Source organism: Hemitrygon akajei, chromosome 5, assembly GCF_048418815.1.
Source record: "Hemitrygon akajei chromosome 5, sHemAka1.3, whole genome shotgun sequence".
Classification (NCBI taxonomy): Eukaryota; Metazoa; Chordata; class Chondrichthyes; order Myliobatiformes; family Dasyatidae; genus Hemitrygon; species Hemitrygon akajei.
The window spans coordinates 78,926,319-78,950,284 of record NC_133128.1 but is presented as its reverse complement, the minus strand read 5'-3'; the positions used below and the strand labels follow the sequence as shown (position 1 = coordinate 78,950,284).

At 41.4% G+C, this 23,966-nt stretch overlaps 1 protein-coding gene across 9 annotated transcripts in view; it reads right to left on the bottom strand.

Annotated features, from left to right (window-relative positions):
• nhsa (Nance-Horan syndrome a (congenital cataracts and dental anomalies)) overlaps positions 1-23,966 on the bottom strand; it is a 463,259-nt gene that overhangs the window by 12,670 nt on the left and 426,623 nt on the right. For 7 of the 9 annotated variants that reach the window (XM_073045846.1, XM_073045845.1, XM_073045848.1 and 4 more), the window contains 3 exons: positions 21,821-22,016; positions 5,155-5,283; positions 1,027-4,053 (listed from right to left, as the gene is read on the bottom strand). In XM_073045846.1, the coding sequence (XP_072901947.1) occupies positions 1,027-4,053; positions 5,155-5,283; positions 21,821-22,016 (3,352 nt within the window). The remainder of the gene's footprint in view (positions 1-1,026; positions 4,054-5,154; positions 5,284-21,820; positions 22,017-23,966) is intronic. The other 2 variants (XM_073045847.1, XM_073045854.1) reach the window with 2 other exon arrangements.

Below are 23,966 nucleotides of genomic sequence, written 5' to 3'. Positions count from 1 at the left end.
CTATCATTTTCTCATATGACAAGAAGTTTGTTGAGCTGATGGAGATTAAAAAGAAATCAGCATATCTGTTTTGGAAAATATAGAGGAAGCTCGTATTTTAGTCCATAACCTAAACACATTTAAAAACATAGGTTGAGAATCCTATTTAAATGAATAGGAAACTGAAGAAATATGTACCATCTGCAGTGGACATATTAAGCATAGACAAGAATATCTATGATATAAAATGCCAAATTTTCTTCCAATTAATTTAACCTGATTAAAATCAGGTTTCTATCCTGGCATGAACCCTTTCACTCAGTTTTCCAATATTCACTGCACACAGGTGTTCCAGAGTAGCCTCAGGAAAAGCTGGCCTCATTATAGGATCTCACCTTATATTTCGAATGTATTCTTGGCTGCAGGCAAAAAGTTAAGTTCTGTGCTCACTTACAGTAATTTGCCTTTAATTCTGGAATCAGTGAGAAAGGCTTGATTTCAGATGTAATTATTGTAGAGTATAAAGCTAGTGATGAGAAATATGAGCAGTAGGTATATGAAGCATATCCAATGCTTAAAATGTATGGACTAAAACAATTTAATACCTACAGTATGTCTATTTATTGATCAATAAAAAGGAAATAAAGTAAAACATTGAAAAGAGATTGTTAAATATTGTTAACGAAGCGTAATTAACAATATCTGATTTAAAAGAAAGCGAGCACACCAACCTACATTTGGGTCTGGATAAAAACATAAATCATCCACAATCTGCTTATTCTTTGTACCTATAAGGGTTAATTATATGTTTTATGTTTTAATTACTGTATATGTTTCAAGTAGATCTGTTTCACTTACTGGAATGGTTGAGTTTGACAGTGTGTTCTGAAAATAATCAAAACATTTCAGATTTTGTGCAATGAAAGAATACTTTGGTGGTGGAATCAACACTTATTAACAAATTATTTTACCGTATCAGTGCTAAATATTGAGCTTAACAATTTCATTCTACAACTTGATGTGGATCTAAAATGAATAAACTTTTACCTGTACTACCTTTGTACTGGCTATCGCTAGAAGTTTCACACAGAGCTTCGGCTGTTCTTGTTGTATCTGGGCTGCCATCTTGCGACCTCTTGGTCTTTTCTTCAACACTGTCCCTACTGTGCTTCTGTGCATCTGTTGATTCTGGTTGAATTACGCCTGCAGATGCAGCTTCATTTTCATTAACTGAGTCAAAGTCAAGTTTTCTTTCCAATTTCTCCACAGTTGCAGGTTTTGATAGTGCTGCAGATAGGGATTCTGGTGTAGTGTTACTTGATAAAGGCACTCTTTCAGGTTTCTTGTAACCTCCCATTTCTTGTGCAAGTACCTCGTTCTGAAACTCCTTATTGGAATTGTTCAAGTCTTGATATATTTCTTGTATGGAGCTCTTCTTCACCAAATTTGTTTCACTGATATCTGTGCAGCTATTGTAAACAGCCTGATAGCTTGCTGTTGCAGTTGATTGATCATCTCCAACCTCTTTGATCTGTGTACTCCCATTAGTTTTTAATGATTCTACATCTGAAGGGAGCAAGGGTAAAGGGGTCACACTTTCTTCATTCAGATTATATTCTTGAAGTGCATGAGTACTTTCCACATCCAATAACTTGGTGTTTGTTTCTGGGGAAGATGATTTTTGTGGCGGTAAACTGGAAAATTCATTGCACTTATCTGTATTATAACCTTGTGGTTCAGTTCTATATGGTGGTGTGACAGGCTCTGTACAAGTTGCTTCTGTTATGCCAGGTTCTTCTTGGCATTCTTTCCTGGGTTGTCTGGTTTTACTAATAGAACGAAGCTGTACTGACTGTAGCACTGATGGGGTAATGGCAAGGGAAACAGATGGACTGTTGTTGGGCCGTTCAGCTGCCTCACTGCCTTTACTTTGATTTGAGATATGCAGTTGGTTTCTTTGAGCAGAAGGCTTGCTTTTAAACACATTCTGAAGAGCACTTAGGTCAAGATGTGTTGGAGGTATAATTGGTAATTCAAGGTCTTTCTTTGTAACATTAGCATCCCTTGCATAAGATGGTTGTAGAGAAGACCTCCTCTCTGGAACTTTTGGCTTTCTTTTTCCACTGTTTGGAGACAGGGGACCAGGAAAGAGAGGTGTTGGTAAATTTGAGGTTGGTGTTCCTGACTGGCTGGAATATCCACTTGATGGTGATGCCAAACCTGCCAGTTTGTCTGGAGAGGACAGCTTGAAATCATTGTCAATGGAGGGAAGGGATGGAGTGGTGGCACGGGATTCTGACTGGGATGTTTGTGATTCTGAACCTTCTGGAGACTTTGTGCACTCAATCACAGTTGTGCCCGTTGCAGTACTGGAGTTTGATAATGATCTGTAGGGATCACTAGATTTTAAGTCATTCAAGAGCCAGAGGCCTGCATAATCTGATTGTGTGGCACTTTCATCTTTAAATGATGGTGTTTCAGATGGGGTGAACTGAGGGTCTGATAACTCATTATCATTTGCATATGTGCTGCAACTATCCCAAGGAACATTCCTGTCATTAGGTAGCATTGGACATTTGAACCCGTCAGATGCAAGACTTAGGTCAAGCTGCAATGACTTCTGTGCATCTCTGTAAGATACAGTCCCATCCTGCCCATTGTTTGTCTTTGGTTCATTCTGATAGCTCTCACTTGTACGACTTTCATTTTTCCTCAAAGATGAACTGCGTTTTGGTGGGGCTGGTTTTGCCTTTGGTTTCTTGAGAGCAATGCTCTGGCCCCGAAACTTCTGCTTTCTTAGTTCTAAAGGATCCGGTAGAGGGAGCTCAACAAGTTCTGAAGCATTTTCTGTACTCTGGATTCCATCAGAGCCCGTGGATGCATAGTTAAAAATGTAGTTTCTAGTAGTTCTTAAACCACAGTCAAAGTGCATGGATGTATAATATCCTTCAGTATCCACAGAGAAATGTGAGCCCGAGTCAGTTTTGGAAGAGGGTGGCCTCTCAATAAAGCTATCACATGTACCCATACTGGCAAAACTTGGGCACCCTAAGCTGTTGGTCCTTGAATGCCTAGGGCTAAAATCTTGGTTGCAAGATGCATCATGGCAATGGTGTAAATAGTTCCATTCCGCATCACTTGCATTACTTGTATTGAGATCTTCAACAACTTCTGTCCCTGTGGAAGTAAAGGAGTTTGCCCTGTGACCTCTAACTTTGTCTCCTTGATATGTGTACTGCTCCAGAAGGAAACCTGGTGAATCATAATTAGTGTGGGCTGGTGTATTCAAGGATAGTTCTGAATCACAGTGTGAAGAACTTGTCAGTGGTGGTGAGGATGCAGTGTGGATTGTCTCTGATGTCTGTGAAGGGCATGTTGAGTTACTTCCACTCCAATTCCCACTGGACGATTGATGGTCCTCCTTCTGATCCATCTGACTGCTTAAGATAACTCCTGTGCTAGAGAGGCTGTTGACCGGACTCCCAAAGGTATCTGAATTTGAAGAGATCTCACTGTTTCCCATGTCAGCCTCTGGCACAAAGTTGGACATTTTTGTCACCTGGACTTTGTGTTCTGTGCTTTGTTCTGGTTGAACAGTCACACCTATTGAATGATGTTTCTGCAGACTCTGGTTAAACAAACTGGCTTTGTCGTCTTCCTGTTCTGTCTTTTCTGGGGTCGGCAAGTATTTTTCAGCGGCACTAACGATGCTTTCGGCACTATTGTCCTGACTTAGTTCATGAGATAACAGTGAAACTCTGACACCGTCTCGAGAAAGGCTACGGGAACGGACGTGGTTGTCGATTGGTGAAAGGAACATTGAGGACGAATCGTCAGCCAGAGTTGTGATATTCCCATCTGAATGTGACAGGGAAGATGTGATGCCGCTGCCCCGCTGAGCTCGGATCCGTCTTACTGATGGCGCTGCAATAAGGATATCATCTGTCTGGCACTCTGAGTCCTTGGTCCCAGACCGGGCACTGGTAGAATTCACTTCATCACTGTGACAGTCTAATTTTGGGTTAACGTGAACAATCACATTCCTTTCTTTAGCAATTGAGGATTCATTGGAACCTGTTAATAAAAGGCAGAATCAGAAAACGTCCCATAAAAATGAATGTGCAGTTGCAGAACGTATGTAAAGGCCTTCAATTCCCTTAGTTTTGGAGGCTTTTTGGCTGCCAGCAAGAGAAGCTTGCAACAAAAGGCCTCTGTTCCGAAGCTTATTCTGAACAAATTTTCTGAGATGCTAGGTGTGGCAGAAATCCCACTGGCCTAGGAGGACATAGGTTCTAGCGAGTGAGGAAAGATTTAAAGAGGCTATGAGGAGTAAATTTTTCCAGAAACATTAGCGAATATATGGAATGAGTTGCTTGAGGAGATGGTACAGGTAGGCTCAATTATAATGTTTGAAAGATATTTGGATAGGTACATAGATAGAAACACTTTGGAGGGATGAGGGCCAATTGCAGGCAAATGGACTTAGCATAGATAGACATCTTGACTGGCAAGGAAGAGTTGGGCCAAAAATCCTGTTTCAATGCTGTACCATTCTAAGGACCTATGAACTAATTGAAATAAACAGGAATAAGTCAAAATAATGGTCAGCTTAGAATATGGCTGTGTTTCAAAAATGTAATGAAGTTGGCTTGATTTCAATGTGGCATTGTGATGGTGTCTCCCTTTATAGCCAGAGAGCTATAAACTTTCAACTTTAGAGATTTGCACACAAAATCTGGGGCTATTTCAGTAGAATACTTGGGGAATGCTCCAGTGTGCTGCACATGTTGCCTTTCAAGATACCTGTTCAACAAGGGCTCTGAATGTCCTCTCAGCTATTTGGAAGAACAACAATGGTCTTGTTCAATATTTACTTGTCATCTACATCACTACAATATTACTTGATTTGCATGGATACGCTTGTTTGATTTTGCACACATTAACTTCCTGCTTTTCCATTGTTAAAAAAAAGTAACAAGTAATTTAAGGGCTTTAAAACGTTGCATGGTCATGTTATTGCAAGTATATTACTGCACGTCTCTATTATTGGAAGTCTACTGTGTAAGAACACCTGCTCTGGTTTACAGAGTTCAATTCTGGATTTTAAAAAATTCAGGTAGTTACTGCAGGGAACATTTCTTATCAGACAGTATTACTGAGCTTTACATGTTTTACCTATTTCATGTACACGCCTGGGAATTCCACTGATGGTTTTTCGCCTTTTTAACTTCCGTCTTCGCTGCAGTGCTGACTGAGGATGAGCAAAGGAATATCGGCCAATGACCTGTCTCTCAAAACCCACTCCTGTAATGGTGAATGCAAAACAAATTGGAATCTGTACAAGCTTCCACGACCATTACTAGACTCCTTTAACACATTGGATAAATCATATTTAAACATATATTTTAGGGTAGACCATGTGATATTACATATTGTAAAGTGTTGGCGTGTGGCCAAGTGGTTAAGACATTCGTCTAGTGATCTGAAGGTCGCTAGTTCGAGCCTTGGCTGAGGCTGCGTGTGTGTGCTTGAGCAAGGCACTTAACCACACATTGCTCTGCGATGACACCGGTACCAAGCTGTATGCCCTTCCCTTGGACAACATCTGTGGCGTAGAGAGGGGAGACTTGCAGCTTGGGCAACTGCTGGTCTTCCATTAAAAAAAACCTTGCCCAGGCTTGCGCCCTGGAAACTTTCCAAAGGCGCAAATCCATGGTCTATCGAGACTAACGGAGGCCTACATACACATGTTGTAAGGGAATAATAGTGAGGGCTAATAGTAAGTAAATATGGATGCAGATTGTGCTAATGTAACAGGGAACCACAGACAAAGCCTAAAAATAGAGACATGAAATACAGCAGCAACAACACCCAAGTTTCAGGAATTTCATTAAATATGTTTTATACTGTAGTATGCACCCATTATTGTAACAGAAAATTAGGTTAGCTGCTAAACCTGTAAATAATCATTTTATTATGTAATCAGGACCTTGTCTTAATTAATTGAATCTTCCTGTAGCCACCAGTCTGTTATCAATATATAGTTTTACTGGTAATCTCATCAACTGAGAACTTAAAAGCTGTACCAAATTTAAGCTCAGGTAGATCAGCTTTAACTCATCTCCTTGTGCCAGTTATTTTGAACACCAGCGCCATGTGGCCTTTCAGTTTGCACCTACAATTGACGTGGTCACTAGATACGTATCACACTGGACCACAATTGATTATGAGGCTCCTATTTGAGTGAGTGTGTTTGAGATACTACCCTGTTAGGTCATGAAATCAATTGACTGTGACTGTAAGTTGTGGTAAAAAGAGCTCTTGGAGTGTGAGGAGTTCGATGTCAGAGAACGGGGAACTGGGGTACCTGAGTAATTGACGGATAGGGTCCAGGTGGCTATGGGTTACAACTGATTTGGGAAATCAGTTAATTAAAACATGGGCTTGGTGAACTAGAGTTGCAGATACTATAAGGCAGAATAAAGGAAGCCTAAGGAAGCAGTGAAGTAGTGTGGGAATGGGAAGGGTCCCTCATACAGACGGTAGCACACCATGATCATAACATGATACAAGAATGGTAAAGATGGGTTACAATCCAGACGGCATATTATCTGAGCAAATTATTTAAGGAAAGGACAAGGAAAAGGCAAATACGAAAAGGCCTTAGTGATAGTAACACCATTATTGAGCAATCACCACAGCAGCAATTGCCAAAGAAGCTTAGAATCCCCCTGTTTTTGGGTGAATGACAGCTAGTATAAGTCCAAAAGTGCCTGCAGAACATGATGTGGATTGGGATGATTTGGTTGATGAGTTTGGGACTCAGAATAAAGATTCACAACCTCCACTGTATAGCAAGGAGACAGCGGGTACCTCAAAAGTAGCACCCCTCCGGGTTGTCCAGAAGAAAATAGTGAATAGTGCTACAGAGCCCCGGCTGGAAGAACCTTTTAGAGCAACAGAGAAACTGATGTTGCAAAATGAGTTATCCACTATCAAATGTAATGATGATAATGTTCTTTTTTGACAAAAGGTTGAACAATTAAGGGAGGCTCATCATCCAACTCTTGATGATCTACACACCCTTTTAGAGGTTAAAATACCCATGTCCGGTCCGCAGTGTCTGACCAAATCCAAAATAATAATTGACAAAGGGAGAAGCAGATCCTCAGAGGACTAACTGAGGTCCTTTACAGAGGCAGATAAAGGACAGGTGAATTAGACTAAAATTACTTCAATTACACAAGAGCCGAAGGAGAACGTTGAGGATTATGCTGACCGAAAATATCAGCATAGTGGCCTAAATGGGACAATGACAGCTTACAACTTCTGACAGACGGCATGGGTCCACATCTGACTCGGATAATAAAAATGGGGTTACCCGCCAGCAACACGTTTAATGAAATGCTTAACTAGGCAAAGAGAGGGGAAGAACGGGAGAATGTACAGCCTTAGTGGTGGGTGCAAGATAGGACAAGACAATGTAAAATGTTGTATGTGTGGAGGTAGGGGGTAAATGGCCCAGGATTGTAAGAACAGGAGTAAAAGCCAAGTTAAGTGCAGTAATTGTGGGAAGACAGGATATACAGTAGTCATGACAATTATGTGGTTAGGCACAGCTCAAACACCATCTATAAATTTACCGATGACACAACTATTGTTGGCAGAAATTCAGATGGCGATAAGGAGATGTACAGGAATAAGATAGATCAGCTGGTTTGAGTCGTGTTGCAGCAACAACCTTGCACACAATGTCAGTAAGACCAAGAAATTGATTGTGGTCTTAAGGAAGGGGAAATCGAGGAAACACACACTAGTCCTCATCAAGGATCAGAAGTGGAAAGGGTGAGTAGTTTCAAGTTCTTGGGTGTCAGCATCTCTGAGATTCTATCCTGGGCCCAGCATATTGATGCAATTACAAAGAAGGCAAACAGCAGCTATATTTCATGAGGAGTTTGAGGAGATTTGGTATGTCACCAAAGACCCTTGCAAATTTCTACAAATATACCATGGAGAGCATTCTAACTGGTTACATCACCATCTAGCATGGAAGGGCCACTGCACAGGAGCAAAAAAAAGCACTAGAACATTGTAAACTCAGCTAACTTCATTATAGGTTCTAGCCTCCCCAGCAATGAAGACACCTTCAGAAGGAGATGCCTCTAAAAGATGGGAGTCCATCATTAAGAACCCCCATCATCTAGGATATGCCCTCTTCTCAATGCTACCAAGGAGGAGGTACAGGAGCCTGAAGAGACACAGTCAGCGTTTTAGCTTCTTCCCCTCTGCAATCAGAAAAAGAAATAGTAAATTAATTAACATAGTGCAAAAAGAGAGGAATAATAAATAATGTACAGTATTTATTTATTATTCCTCTCTTTTTGCATTACGTATTTTATTTAATTTTAATTTTTTGTATATACTTTTTTGTAATGCCCTGGAAAGGTTTCACTGCTAATGTAATGGTTTCTCTGTAGCAGGAGTGTTTGGGTTATGACTAGAGATAATGGGGGTTTTGGAATGTGCAAAGTCCAATGAGGGGAATGTCTTTCATTCTTGTGTGCCCCAGAGCGAGCTATTTGTGGGCTTTAGTTTGGCAGATGATGGAGAGGTTGTAGATTGCAGGGCGGAGTGGATGTGGAATGGGGTCGGGAGTCGATGATGCCCAGGGGAAAATCGATGGAGAATGAACGAACGGGAAAATTGTGAACTCCAATGTGCGCATTAGACTGTTTCATTAAAATGGGTCCTTTTTCTTTTTGTTTTCTTTACTAACCCTATAGTCAAATTAAGAATTAAATAGCTCAATCGTTTAATTGCATATGGTGTACTGTTTGTTGTTTCATGGTATGGATTTGTAACAGGGGAAATCACTGCACAGCATCCAGACAAATGAGATTTCACAAGTTTGGCAGTGCTGGAGCCTGTCTTCCCCTAGACTAACACTGCTGGCTGAACCTGAAGGTTACATATATATACTTACTGTAATTTATAGTTTTTATTATTATGTATTACAATGTACTGCTATAGCAATTCAACAAATTTCACAACATATACCGGTGATATTAAACCTGATTCAATCGCTGGTCTAGATGGAAGATGCAAGGGACAAGGAAGATGCACTCTGCATTTGAGGATCACCTCTCTACTTTGAGTGGCAGTGTAGCAGGAACTGTCTTTTAGATCTCCACAGAAGAGTTAAAAGCACACCTGATGAAATGACTAGTGTTGGCCCTCAGTAGGAAGGGAGGGACCCCAGAATGTATGTCAATGGGCTGGCAGTACACTATGTTGGTAGACAACGGGGATTCAATGTTGGTAACCATCTTGACTCACTCATTGGAAGTAAAACCACAATGGTCATGGGGCTAGGGTGAAAATCCATTCTTGCCCAAATGAGCCAGCCCATTCTGATGCAGATCGACATCACAATTACTACTATACATATTTACAGGTATTTGAAAATTGGGGACAAATTTCAAGGTACAGTTTGGACAGTCTGAAGTTGTGTATTTGTGATAGAAAATGAGGAGCTTGAAAGTAATGCCCAAGGGACGTAAAAAAACAAAACAATTTTTAACTCCCTGCCCATGCAGTGAAGAGAAACTATCAGATTTGGGGCTCCTAAACTACTGTTGCAATTTTGTGGAAAATTACACTAAGCTCACAGAATTTTGTAAGAGGAGGAAAGCAGGGCAAGGAGAAGGTAGAATGGAGGCTGGAGGTACTGTCGATCAGGTCTTTGCACACCTAAAGCAAGCCTGAGCTGCAGCGCTGGCTTTGAGTGTGATGGAAATATACAGAACATTCCATATTTTTTGCGATTATCCAGTGGGGCGGGGGGTTAGTTTTGTGCTGCAGTACATCAAGAATATGGTGACAAGTTGCGGCCTGTAGCATAATATTCTGTGAAGTGGGATCCTGTAGCGTTAGAATTTTGTTGATGCATGCGTACAATAAACTGTGCAATTTGGGCTGTTGGAGCACCAGAACCTATTACTTTGGTGGATCAGATAGTCTTGCACACATCTTACAACATAGTCATTCTCCTGATAACTGGGAAACTATGAGCAGAGTCCAAAATGGGAGAGGGTATTGTTACCTGCTGACAAACCTGGACAGGTAATAAGGGTTAGTTTGGTTAACCCAGCCAGTTTAATGGGATAGAATGGATCCACACGGGGCTTCATGGAGCTAATGCAAAGGGTGATGAGATGCTTATAGGAGAAACACTAAAGAGGGGAATGATGTGTTGACTTCATTTGCATATGGGTCTAGGAAGTACCATGGCAGAACTTCATGAACAGGATGGGCTGTTGTGGATTAAAAAAGGAATCTAACAGCAGGAGGAAAGCTCCTGGGCCACAGGTCAGCATATAGCAGAACTAAAAGTGCTCAAAGAGGCACTTAAGTTAGCAAGGGATAGAGGGTGAACATCTTCACAGGCGGTAGGTACATTTTTTGGAGTAGCACAAGATTACATGGCAGCATGGGCAAGGGTGACCTCATCAGGATGGCATATACAACATGAAAGTTCAAAGTAAATGTATTACCCGATTACATATACCGTATGTCTCCATATACAATCCTGAGATTCATTTTCTTGTGTCCATACCCAATAAATCCATAATTGAATCAGTGAAAGACTGCACTAACAGAGTGGACAATCATTGTGCAAAAGACAACAAACAAAAAAGAAAGAAAGGAAAGAAAGAATAATAACAAGTAAATAAATAAATAAACAATGACTATCGAGAACATGAGATGAAGGTTCCTTGAAAGTGAGTCCATAGATTCTGGGAACAGTTCAGTGATGGGGCAAGCAAAGTTATCCCCTTTGGTTCAAGAGCCTAATAATTAAAGGGTAATAACTGTTCCTGAACCTGGTTGTGTGAGTCCTGAAGCTCTTGTACTTTCTTTCTGATGGCAGCAGCAAGAAGAGAGCATGATCCTGGTGGTGGGGGTCCCTGATGATGGATGCTGCTTTCCTGCGACAATGCTCCATGTAGATATGCTCAATGGTGGGGAGGGCTTTATCTGTGATGGACTGGATCAGGTGAACATTGAGGGAAAATACAGGTGAAAGGGTTGCCCTTGTACCAGGCTACAGACACATGCAGGTAATTTTTAATGTGACTGCTTTAGCAGGGACTGTTAGAAGGGCACAGAGTCCCATTCTAGGTATTGAACAACCAGCTGAATGAATGGGTGGGTGAAGGCGCCCCTGTGTGCCACATTCAAAATCTCACTCTGACTACTCATGTCCTGGGAGACTGCAGGAATGAGAGGAGTGCACTGTACGTTTCAGCAGTCCTCCACATGCCCTGACATGCTGACATTCAGATGTACCATCTAATGAGTGTGCATAATGTCAGAAAATACCATAAGGGAACATGGACATTGCTAAGCAATTCACTGGCCTATGCAGTTTTAATTATACGGGGGTGAGTCTAAGTCAGGGGTGAACTCAATGCAAAGCAGGAATCATTGGGCATGTGTAGAGGAGATTGTATGAAGAGGCCTGTCTGAATGTGGTTTTGCCACATGTGATAACTGTTCCTGCCCATTTTGCCTGTTAATAATGAAACCTTCCTGAAGCATACTTTGGTGAACACCATCTACTACTTCACTACATCAACAAGAACATACTGCAAGCAGCAGTCGCAATGCAATCAGACTGGCTATAATGTGGCAATCGGTGATGTCTCAACCAAATGAATGACTACAGGGTAGAGCTTGGCTAAGCCAGCTGCATAAGGGTTGATGGCAGTGACACAGACAGAGGTTTGCACAAGTCTAGTCTGGCTGAAACGTGACTCTAAACCAGGGGTTCCGAACCTTTTTTATGTCATGGACCCTTACCATTAGCAAAGGGATCTGTGGACCCAGGTTGGAACCCTGCTCGAAACCAATCATTATGGTTATGTTATAACTGCCACATTGAAACAGATAAAGAATAAAACCACTTGACATCAACCTAGTCATAGAGTATGGATTCAGTAAAAGTTGCTCCCAGCTCAATCATCCTTGCAGAGTTCTCCTCAGGGGTGGCACAATGGCAATAAATCTTCTGCCTCATGGCCCCAGTCACCCAATTTAAGTTCCGACCTCCAGTGCAGTCTGTGCCGAGTTTGAACAATTTCCTTGTAACTACCTGGGTTTTCTTCAGGTGAACTGGTTTGCTCCCACATTCCAAACACATTGGGAATATGAGGAGAATAAAATGCATCTAGGGTAGGTTTAACACAACAAAGTGTCATAGAGATACTGCATGAAAGCAGACTCATTAGCCCACCAAGTTCTCTCCACCTTCTCCTCAACTCCACCAATTATCTAAATACTAGAGACATATCACAGTGGTTATTCAAACCACCAACCTGAGCATCCAGAAGAAACCCGGTCTGCCTTAGAGAGAACATATAAAATCCACACAGACAGAACCCAGGCCTTGGATGGAATCAAGGTCTCTTTTGCTGGCTGGCAGCATCTCTATTAGCGACACCACCCTGAAAGCCCTCTGATGGCTGGCAAGAACTCAGTGATCTGAAATGCCCATCTGTGCTTATTATCCAGCTGGGGCTGGATAATAACCTTACATAGTCATTCACACAGAGTCCTACTGTATTGATCATGCGTTGTGTTCCATCATCATAATCTGCCAATAGAGGGGGCTGCACAGGCAGGAGATACTGTATAGCCATAGAAGTCCTCAACCCTGACTCCAGATTCCATGATTTCAGGTTAAATATGGACAAAGAAATGTTCTCCCATCTTCCGCAACCAATGAATCAGTGTTAAACAATGCTCTTAAAATGCACTGAAAGAAGCAAGGACACAGAATGTGAAGTACGTCAATGTCCACTACCAAGCACCACTGACTGAATGGACTTCACACCAGAGGACCTGGCTGTCAGACTGAGTCTGTGGCAGTCAGTGAGTGATGGATAAGCATATTTGACCTCATCCTCACAAATCTACCCATCTCAGATGCAACTGTCCATGATAGCATTGCTCAAAATGACCACTGCATGGGGACAATGTTCTGCCTTCCCATCAAGGACCTTTCCATTGTGTTGAGAGACATGACAAATCTTTCTTATTGCAGTAGACACAAAACAGCTCAGGACAGGGCATAAGAGGCTGGAACCATCAACAAAAGTAGCACAAATGTACATCATAGACTATAATCTCACTACCATGGATACTTCTTAAGCCATCATTAATATCAACACAAGGAATCAACCCTAGATGAATGAAGCATACAGAGCAGCATGCTTGCAGCTGTTCCATGTGTATCAAATGATAACATGCCAACCTGATGAAGCTGCTAAATGGCAAAAACAAAACACGACAGATATCCCATTCGCAATGGATCAGATTAAAGTTTAGCATTATTGATGCATCTAGGCATGAATGATAATAAACAATTAAACAGCAAAGGGGAGGAACAGCTTCCAAGAATATTTCCATACTCAACAATAGCAGAGGCCAGCATGTCAAAATCAAAGACATACACAATGGTATTTAGAACTTCCGAGTGCATGATCCTCAAGGCTTCCTCTGAGATACCATCCATCATTGTAATATGTTCTCATACAATTTGACTGACTCAAGAACTGTCAGAGAGCATTAGATTCAACAAAGTCTTTGGGATCAGATAACTTCTCATCTGATGTATTGAAGACCCATGCTTCAAAATTAGCCTCAGTTCTAGCCAAGCTGTTCCAGGTAACTGGCAATCCAACTTACAATATGGAAAATTGCCTGGGTATGTCAGACAAAGCAGGGCAAATCCAAACCAGCTAACTACTTCTCAGCCGATCTACCCTCCATCATCAGCAAAATAAGCGAAGATGTCATCAGCAGCACTTTAAAATGGCTCTTACTTATCAATAACTTGCTCACTGCTATCATTTTGGGTTTTGTAGCACAATAATGATGCAGAAGGAAGCTGACTCATTGAGTTAATAACAGTTCTCATGAGAGCAATGACATTTGTTCAATTCCCCTTCATCTTGCTCCCATATAGCCTTGCAACTTATTCTTCCCCACTGGCTCACCAGCTTCCCACCAGATTGCTTTAGCAACTTAGCTACACAGAGGACAATTTACAGTAGATGATTGCTGTAAAGTGGAATGGAGCTAGAAACCATGCAGTCATGGGGAGAACATGCAAATTCCTCACAGGCAGCGAGAAATCAGGATCGAATCCTAGAGCTGCAAAGGGTACTTTCCTCCAGAACTCAAAACGGCCTTGATCTAAACATGGACCAAAGAGCTTAATTCCAGAGTTGAGGTGAGAGGTACTGCCATTAACAGTGGGGCACCATTGGCATTGATTCTTGGTTAAACTGAAGTCCAGTCAAGAAGAATATCTCCTGTGGTTGGATACATACCTTGTACAATGGACATCTAGTGAAGGGCCTCTTTCACGGACACTTCCTGACCTGCTGAGTGTTCCAGCACATTTTGTTTTTGTTTTTATTCTTGTATACTGGAAGACGGTTATAGATGTTGGCAGTCATTCCCCAGGATGTTCTTGCTGATTATCATGGCTGTGTTCTAGGCCCAAACATGTTCTGCTACTTCATTGTGACGTTCCTAGCATGATAAGGCCAGAAATGGGAATATTTGCTAATGATTGCACTGTGTTTAATTCCATTCGCAGCTCCTTGAAAAATGAAGTAGTACATGTCTGTATGAAGTAAGACTTGGATGACATTCAGGCATGGGCTAATAAATGGCATAACATAAGGTGGGGAGAGTAGGTTATGGGTGGGGGGGGAGACAATGGAGGAATGGAACTGGTCTGTGAACTGGCACAAACCTGATAGGTCAAGATTGTGTTTTTTTTTAATGTTATAAGGAAAGAAGAAAACTGCAAAAACAATGGCCAACTTCAACAAGAGAAAATCAAAGCACCTATTCATGACATTGCCCACCATCAACGTCTTAGAGGTCACTATTGACTAGATACTCAAAGGGACCAGCCATATAAATATAATGGCTACAAAAACATGTCAGACACTGTTGTGAGTGATTCACCTGACCAACTTATTGTTGTACAATCTAAAAGGAACAAATCAGTCAGGACTGTGCAGAATTACTCTCAACTTGTCTGGATTCAAAGTATATTTATTATCAAACTATGTATGCAGAATACAACTCTGAGATTCATCCTCCCCCAGGCAGCCAGAAAACAAAGAAACATCATGGAACCCGTTTAGACAATAGACAATAGGTGCAGAAGTAGACCATTCGGCCCTTCGAGCCTGCACCGCCATTTTGAGATCATGGCTGATCAATTACTATCAATACCCGGTTCCTGCCTTGTCCCCATATCCCTTGATTCCCCTATCCATAAGATACCTATCTAGCTCCTTCCTGAAAGCATACAGAGAATTGGCCTCCACTACCTTCCGAGGCAGTGCATTCCAGACCCCCACAACTCTCTGGGAGAAGAAGTTTTTCCTTAACTCTGTCCTAAATGACCTACCCCTTATTCTCAAACCACACCCTCTGGTACTGGACTCTCCCAGCATCTGGAACATATTTCCTGCCTCTATCTTGTCCAATCCCTTAATAATCTTATATGTTTCAATCAGATCCCCTCTCAATCTCCTTAATTCCAGCGTGTACAAGCCCAGTCTCTCTAACCTCTCTGCGTAAGACAGTCCAGACATCCCAGGAATTAACCTCGTGAATCTAAACTGCACTTCCTCTACAGCCAGGATGTCCTTCCTTAACCCTGGAGACCAAAACTGTACACAATACTCCAGGTGTGGTCTCACCAGGGCTCTGTACAAATGCAAGAGGATTTCCTTGCTCTTGTACTCAATTCCCTTTGTAATAAACATCAAATACCCAACGTGCGAATAAAAAGAACAAATTGTGCAAGAAGCGAGTGAACAGAAAGGGTATCAAACATGAAGCCAGGAGTTCAGTCCAGCACTGCGCCACTAGCCAATGCATTGCACAGGGCCTTCCTTCACCTAAGTGCCCTAGTCCGCATCGATCGCCCTGATCAAACTGCTCAAAACCAGCAAGAGAAAAAGAGTAAACAGAATCCAGGAACACATGCAACATGAACCTCAAAGTCCCCCAAATCAAGTCCACAGCTTTTCTGATCAATCCTGGCAATGTGAATCCCTAGACTCCTGCACTTTCCTCCAACAGCAGCTAGCAAGAGGGAGATGAAGACCGTTCAAGCACAGGCAGACAGAACCGAAAACCCGCCCATGCTCCACTCTTGTCCTCATTGACTTCAGCCCTGCTCAATGCCTCAATCAGAGAGAAGCAATGGAATCGATCATGGGCTCGAGTCCCGTCTCCAGGCTGCACGCTCTGCTCCAAACCTCACCAAATTCCCTCAGAGATGGCAAAGTGCCAGATCACACAATTACCCCCAAACACACACACACAATCAAAATGTAAATCACAAGCTCCAATCGCACATAGCTTAGTAGTAGATTCATATTTGAAAGAAGTTTGATCCAAGATGGCAGCACGACGCAGCTTGCAGCGGCCACTCCGGAGCTGATTATCTGTTATTTGTGAAACGGGGTGCCGTGCTCAATCATAATCGGTTGAAAACGGACGTGGGAGCACGGAGGAACATCTGGAAATCTCCAGGAAGACCTTCTTCATTACTGCTACTGCTGTGAGGTCCGGGTCTCTGCTAGGAAGAACAGGCCCCCAGTCTTCAGGGTCACGTTGCTGATGGCCGTTGGTGGGGGCGTCTTAATATGCTCGGCAGAAGATGGTGCTCGGAGAAGCTGTGCCGGAGGGGATGATCGGAGGTTCAACGGACTCAGAATCTGCTGCGGTCAGGTCGCTTTCACTGTGTGCTGCGTCTGCGAGGCTGAGTCGGGCAGCGCCGTGGAAGTCCATAGCGGGGGTATTCCCTTCTGCCGCCGGCATGGGATGACGAGTCAATCGGGACTCTGAGGACTTGTGAAAACTGTGTGATGGTTTCTTTCGAACTTATAGTGTTTTAACATCTTTGGACTATTTTTACTGTGCCCATAGTCTGTTTTTTTTTTATCAATTATGCTATTGTTTGCACTGTTGTAACTATATGTTGTAACTATGTGGTTTTGTGCAGGTCTTGTAAGCTTTAGTTTTTGTTCTTGTTCTGGTGGTTTTGGAGCTCCTTTCCGGGGAACGCGCTAAGATGGTAGCACGATATTAATACGCAGCAGCCTCTCCGGACTCTGGATTGGGGATTGCCAAACGTTATGTGGATTTTCTGGTGTAGTCTGTTTTGTCATGTGCTTTTGTGATATCATTCTGGAGGAACGTTGTCTCATTTTTTAACTGCATTGCATTTGTGGTTTCTAAATGACAAACTGAATCTGAATCTGAATCTGAGAAGTAGATTTGTGAACAACAACACACACAAAATGCTGGTGGAACACAGCAGGCCAGGCAGCATCTATAGGGAGAAGCGCTGTCGACGTTTTGGGCCGAGACCCTTTGTCAGGACTAACCGAAAGGAAAGATAGTAAGAGATTTGAAAGTAGTGGGGGGAGGGGGAAATGCAAAATGATAGGAGAAGACCGGAGGGGGTGGGATGAAGCTAAGAGCTGGAAAGGTGATTGGCGAAAGTGATACAGAGCTGGAGAAGGGAAAGGATCATGGGATGGGAGGCCTCGGGAGAAAGAAAGGGGGGGGGAGCACCAGAGGGAGATGGAGAACAGGCAAATAACTAAACATGTCAGGGATGGGGTAAGAAGGGGAGGAGGGGCATTAACGGAAGTTAGAGAAGTCAATGTTCAAAGATTTGTGAGCTGTCTGCAGCACGTTGCTGTTAGTCGCATTGTTTGCTGGTGGTATCTTGAAAGTATTTCTGAAATTGATCCCAATCCTGAACCCTAATCCCACCTTAAACATTCATTCTATTCACCAACACAAGGGATTTTGCAGATGCTGGAAGCCCAGAGCAACACTCAAGATGCTGGAGGAACTCAGAAATTAATAAACAGTTGAGGTTTCAGGCCCAGATCCTTTCTTAGGTCTGGAAAGCGAGGGGGAAAACGCCAGAATAAAAAAGGTGGGGGGGGGAGGGGAAGGAGATGATAGGTGAAGCCAGGTGGGTGGAAAAGGTAAAGGGCTGGAGAAGAAGGGATCTGAACAAGATTGCAATGAAGTCAAGGAAGGATATGTGGCTGTGGTAGCGAGTCTGGGTGAGAAGATGATTGACGATTCTGAGGGTAGCAAAGATCATAGAGGGAGAATGGTGAGAGAGGGTCTCACTGAACTGCTGTTGAAGAGAAGATTTAAACTTCTTCAGGGTAGGTATCCCTCAAAGAGAATTTGCAGTGGAACAGTGTTGCAGCCTATTCGCTGTCATCACACTGTGGTTGCAGTGTGAGCTGTCTACAAAATACACTGTGTTTACTCATCTAGGCTATGCCAACAGTGCCCAATAAACCTGTACTCTCTACTGCTAGTAAGCAGAAAGGAAAAAGATGCATGGGAACACTAGCACCTGCAATTTACCATCAAACTGACCATAACTTGACTTGGAAATACAGGGGAGTCCGGTTAATTGGCTAATTGGTTAATCACTAGTCACTTATTTTGGACAACTCTTAAAGAACAAAAACTAATCAAGAAGATAGCTGGGATTCCCTTTGTTTATTTGGGATACTCTTCTACTTAATTGGAAGGTTGTCGCTGAACCCAGTTTCTAACTAGAGCCAGTGATGCACCATCAATAACTCCCTCTGAGACGTGAAGGTGAGATATCGGCTTTTATTGACTGGAAGAAAGAACAAGCAGTAGTTGACCACCATACTACATCCTGGAGACTGAGGGCCAGCTCAGGCCTCAATCGCCTTTATACCGGGGTCTGTGGGAGGAGCCACAGGAGCAGTCAGCAGGGGGCGTGTCCAGACAGGTATATGTAGTTCACCACATTCAGTCACGTGTGTGAGTCAGTGTGGGCCATTAGGCACCACACCATGCTTAGAGTGAATGGTTTCTAAATAGCATCAGTTGTGTGTGCTTTTGTTATGTTACCCATCTGGGCCAATAGACACCTATTCAAAAAGCAGTGATTTTAGGTAATTTTGCTTTTTATTTTGACTTCAAAAAATTTCAGATCCTTGCCAAGATGCCACAAAAAGATCTGATACGAGCTGAATAAATTACCCTAGGTGTCTGTGCTGATTTTGTTCATTTACAGTCAATCAAAAGAACACACTGGATGAATTCCTCTGTTGATAACTATTATGAACTAATACAGTTTTATAGTACAGTAGTAGTATTGGTAGTGTTCTAATTTGTTCTGTATTTCACTTAAATACATGATTTGTTACTCAGTTAAATGATAGTTTGTCTTTTATACCTTTTTGACTATTTCTATGAAACTTTAGCTAGTGTAGCAGCTGCTTAATTTGGCTAAAATGTACTGGTCCCAAAGTGTCCCAATTAACTGGAATCCACTGCGCCTAAATGCTAGGACTCCTACATGACGGCACTGTGGGAATAGCATCACCAGAAGAACTGCAGCAGTTCATTGTAGTGTGTGACCACCTTTGGCCATTTCAGCACTCAGATTTGGAAAAAATGAATAATGAATGAAAAAAGAGGACAATAGTAATGAATTTACTTTATATCTCAGGTTATAGGCAACAACTAACTTAGAAAGTTGAGTAGAGCATTCTGAGAAATTGATTATTTGTTTTAGCATGGACATATATTGTATTGTCTAATTTGAACTGTTGAGAATTAGAGAAGGACAAAATTAATAGACCATCACTAAAATTTCAGCAATGACTAACTTTCAAAGTGGCTTAATTCATTCATACAATTATATAGTTTCTAAGATGGATTTCATATCCATTTATGGGCACATGTACAGATGGTCTCTAAACTTAATTTAAGACTGCCCAAATAAAGAAACCCAAAATGGCCCAGCTGGTGGATGCATCTGGGAGGGGCTATGTTGTTCAAACCATGGTAAATTCCTTAGTAGGAGAGGGGCACAAAGACTATTTGCAGAAACCATGTATTAGAAAGCGATAAAATCATCAAGCTATATGCATAACTTAACTTTGATTTGGAAGGGCCATACACCAGCAATCTTAACATGATTAATGACTATTGCACAGTGATTCTGCTTGCCCCCAATTCTTTGTTCATATACGTCGTTAACTCTAACATGAAAACACATGATTGGTAAGAAGAGAAAAACTCACAGTCACAATCCAATACATCTGCCCCCAAAACAATGTGAGTATAAATGAAAATGAGAACTGGATACAGTGATGAAATAGTCTACAAGCACCCAGTGCCTTGGTCCACACATGTGGAGTTGTCAGCCAAATGAGAAACTGGGAGAGATGAATGTGGACTGCAACTTGGAGTCAAAGCTCAAAAAATGAGAGTAGTATTAGAGGACAGAACTTTCCAATGTTTGGTTAAAAATAATTTAACACTTATAGAGACAACATAAGAAGGAAAGATATGCTTTGTTTCCAAAGTGCATCAAAGGGGTAGGGACATTATTTCAGACTGGGAACTTGTGAAGAGCTAAGACTATTCATTGCTCCACATAGAAGGACAGTTTACAGGACTTTGTGAAAGGAAGGAATCCAATCACACAGGAGGAAGTCATCCGGAATGCCTGATAATACGGTACAGTAAAATAACACTTTCATTGCACTTAGGGTCAGTCCAACAAAATAATATACACCTCTGCTTTTGGTCACCAATGAGTGAAAATGATAGTTTATTCAACAAACTACTCTTCTGAGTGTTCTGGAAATTAGGGGATCACTGGAGCATGGAAAAATTCATTGTCATCCATTGCATACTGCAAATGGCAGCTGAAATCCTGCTAGTTAAACAGAGCATTATATGGCTGTTAAAGGCATCTCCATGGCACCTGCACTTGGAATATCATTCCAAACACACAGTAGGTGCTAGATAAAGTAATCACATTGACAATAATCTAATTCAATTGTTCATTAATTATAAATGTAGAATGGATTTCTTCTTATAAAATCAGGAAGAGATATTGTATAACTGGTGTGAAGCAAATGTTTTAATTCTGCCACATGGTATTGTGTGCTGATGTACTTCATCTATGACAGCCAGAAAATTCAGCTGAGCATGCCAATCTTGGATGTCCACAAATGACTGTCAATTCATTGCACAGCCCCAATGATTGCAGACTATTGTCAGTAAATACAAATAAGGGCACTTTCTAACTTCATGTTAGGCAGCAAATTTCCCAAACCTCTTTTGAAGCTATTCATTCACTATTTTCAAAGCAATGTTGACCTATTCATTCTAAACATACTAATACCACTGCTGAGATGATATATGAAGGAATTTGAGGAGATAATTTTGAGTTTTGGAAGGAAAACAATGAATAGTTTAAATGTCAGATGGAAACAGCACAAAATGAAATGTTTTCAGATTGGAAATTTGGTTTTAAAGTTAGCAGACAAATGTCTTATAAAAGTCTGTTTTCATTGAATAAACTAACAATGTAATCCTATTAAAAGCTGATTTTGTTTTTTCTTGAGAATAAAAAAATACAGAGTTTTTAGTTTTATTTGATGTTCAGGAGAGATAGCCAACAACCATGTCTGTGTCTAAGTATGTGTGAATTTGGATACCGATTGGGGCAATGACAAAGTTCTACCTGGACCTCCTCTAACCATCCAGAATCACTGTTACCAGTAACAATCAACAGTAACTTACTAATGTAATGGAGAGTTACATATCTCTGACACAGTTCTTCCACACTACGTAAATCATTTTGCATTTGCTAAACTTATAATCTAGTGTAGTTCTTCTTAAGAAATATTAAGACTTAGAACTGTACCAGTCACATTGATGGGAATAACAGAGGAAGATATAGCCTGGGCCTGCTGACGCATCTTCTGCTCTGGAGTAGGAAGAGGTAGATCTTTGCTCCAGTTTGTTTGCCTGTCTAGTGTTGTAGGGATGTTCGGTATAGGATTTTTCGCTCTCTGGCCTAAAGCGATCATGTCACTGTCACCATCTGTTGGTGGAATAGACTGTAAAAGAATATAAGAATTTGATAAGGATTGCATACTTGTAAAACAGCAAGAATAATGGAACATAAACAGTAACATAATGGAATAAATCTTTCTTTACTTAAAGTATTTCTGGAGGTTTTAAAAAAAAAAATCACTTCCATCTTACCACAGGGGCAAAGATTTAAAGAAATGTCATTAGTAATAAAAGTCTATGGGACATCCTAAGGCTGGAAGAAATGTTCCATTAATGCACTTTTTCTTTTTTTCTACCTGTATACAAGAGTCTACTTATGTCCTTTATCTTTACTAAAATTAATGTTTTGACATAATATGAAAGGTGGGGCTGATTCTATTCTAATTTCTGTCTTCCCACAGCTAAACTCACCAGTCACTGAAATAAATGAATATTAGTGCCTATCCAATTTACCATGTCCATATACACTCAGTGGCCACTTTATTATGTACACCTGTTTGTTAATGCAATTATTAAATCAGCCAAACATATGGAAGGAACTCAATGAATAAAAACATGCCAACATAGTCAAGAGATTCAGTTGCCGTTCAGACCAAACATCAGGATTGGGGAAAAATGTAATCTAACTGTCTTTGACTGTGGAATCATTTTTGCTGCCAGACAGAGTGGTTTGATTATCTCAGAAACTGCTGATTTCCTGAGGGTTTTTTTACACACAGCAGCCTCCAGAGTTTATAGAGAATGGTGCAAAAAAAAAAACAAACAAAAAAAATCCATTGAGCAGCAGTTCTGTGGGCGAAAATACTTTGTTAATGTGTCAGGTCAGAGGAGGATGGGCAGACTGCTTCAAACTGACAGGAGGGTGACAGCACCTCAAATAATCACCCATTACAACAGTGGCGTGCTGAAAAGTATCTCTGAATGCACAATGTGTTGAACCTTGAAGTGGATTGGCTACAGCAGCAGAAGACCACACCAGGTTCCATTCCTGCCCCTAATAAAGTAGCTACTGAGGGTATCTTCAAATTAAATGGAACCTGGCAGATTGGTCTAAAATTCACTGTGAAGGCAAAGAGATGTGTAAATTTCATAAGTACTTCAATGAGCAGAATGTGCACTTAAACAAGGAAATCAGAAGATTACTGCCAGTGGTACACAGTTCCACGGACAGCTTCATCTCACAAGTTTGCCCCTCATTCACATGTCATGCAGTGTCTGAAGATACAAGGCAAAATCAATGTGGTAAAGCCATTTCAACTTTACAAGCAAGGCATTATGTACTGTTTACTGCCAGTTATATGCTGTACTGAAAATTAACTATAAAATTTCATTCCACTGATTTAAATTATTATAGACATTTACCTCCAACTTAATTTTTGTGCTTTTACTTTGCAACAAAAAAAGGTTGGAGACAGTCTTCTACAAACCCAGTCTGCACTTGTTTTTTTTTGGCTTATGATGAGCCCATTGTTCAGAATCATGGCTTTCATAAGGCCATCATTTAGCAGATGTAAAACGCAGGATACTCTACAGTCTTGCTAAGTCAAGGGCATTTGAAAGATCAAGAAACATGTTATGTACAGTGTTTGATGATACTTGGTGCATTTTTTCCTAGGGGCTGCTGCCAGATGAAGATCGTACACACCCTGACTCTAAGTGGGTGAAATCTATGCTGTGGTTTGGGGAGCTATTCTTCATGTTCTGGGTGGAACTAGTTGACGAGGACTCTGGCGATGACTGTGGCAGGACAAAGGGGAGACCCCTCAAGGAAACCGCTTTGTCTCCTTTTTTGAAGACTGTTGCAATTACCACATATCTGAGGTCCCCTAACATGTTTATGTCTCTAGATATTGAGGGGACCACACAGAAATTGTGTCTTTAGTTCTCTGGCCAAGTTACAGAACCTCAGAAGAGATACTGTGCCTTCCAAACTTTATTGATATTTAACCTTTTTAATCTCCTGTCCATCTTGCGACATCACATCCTGGTTAGAT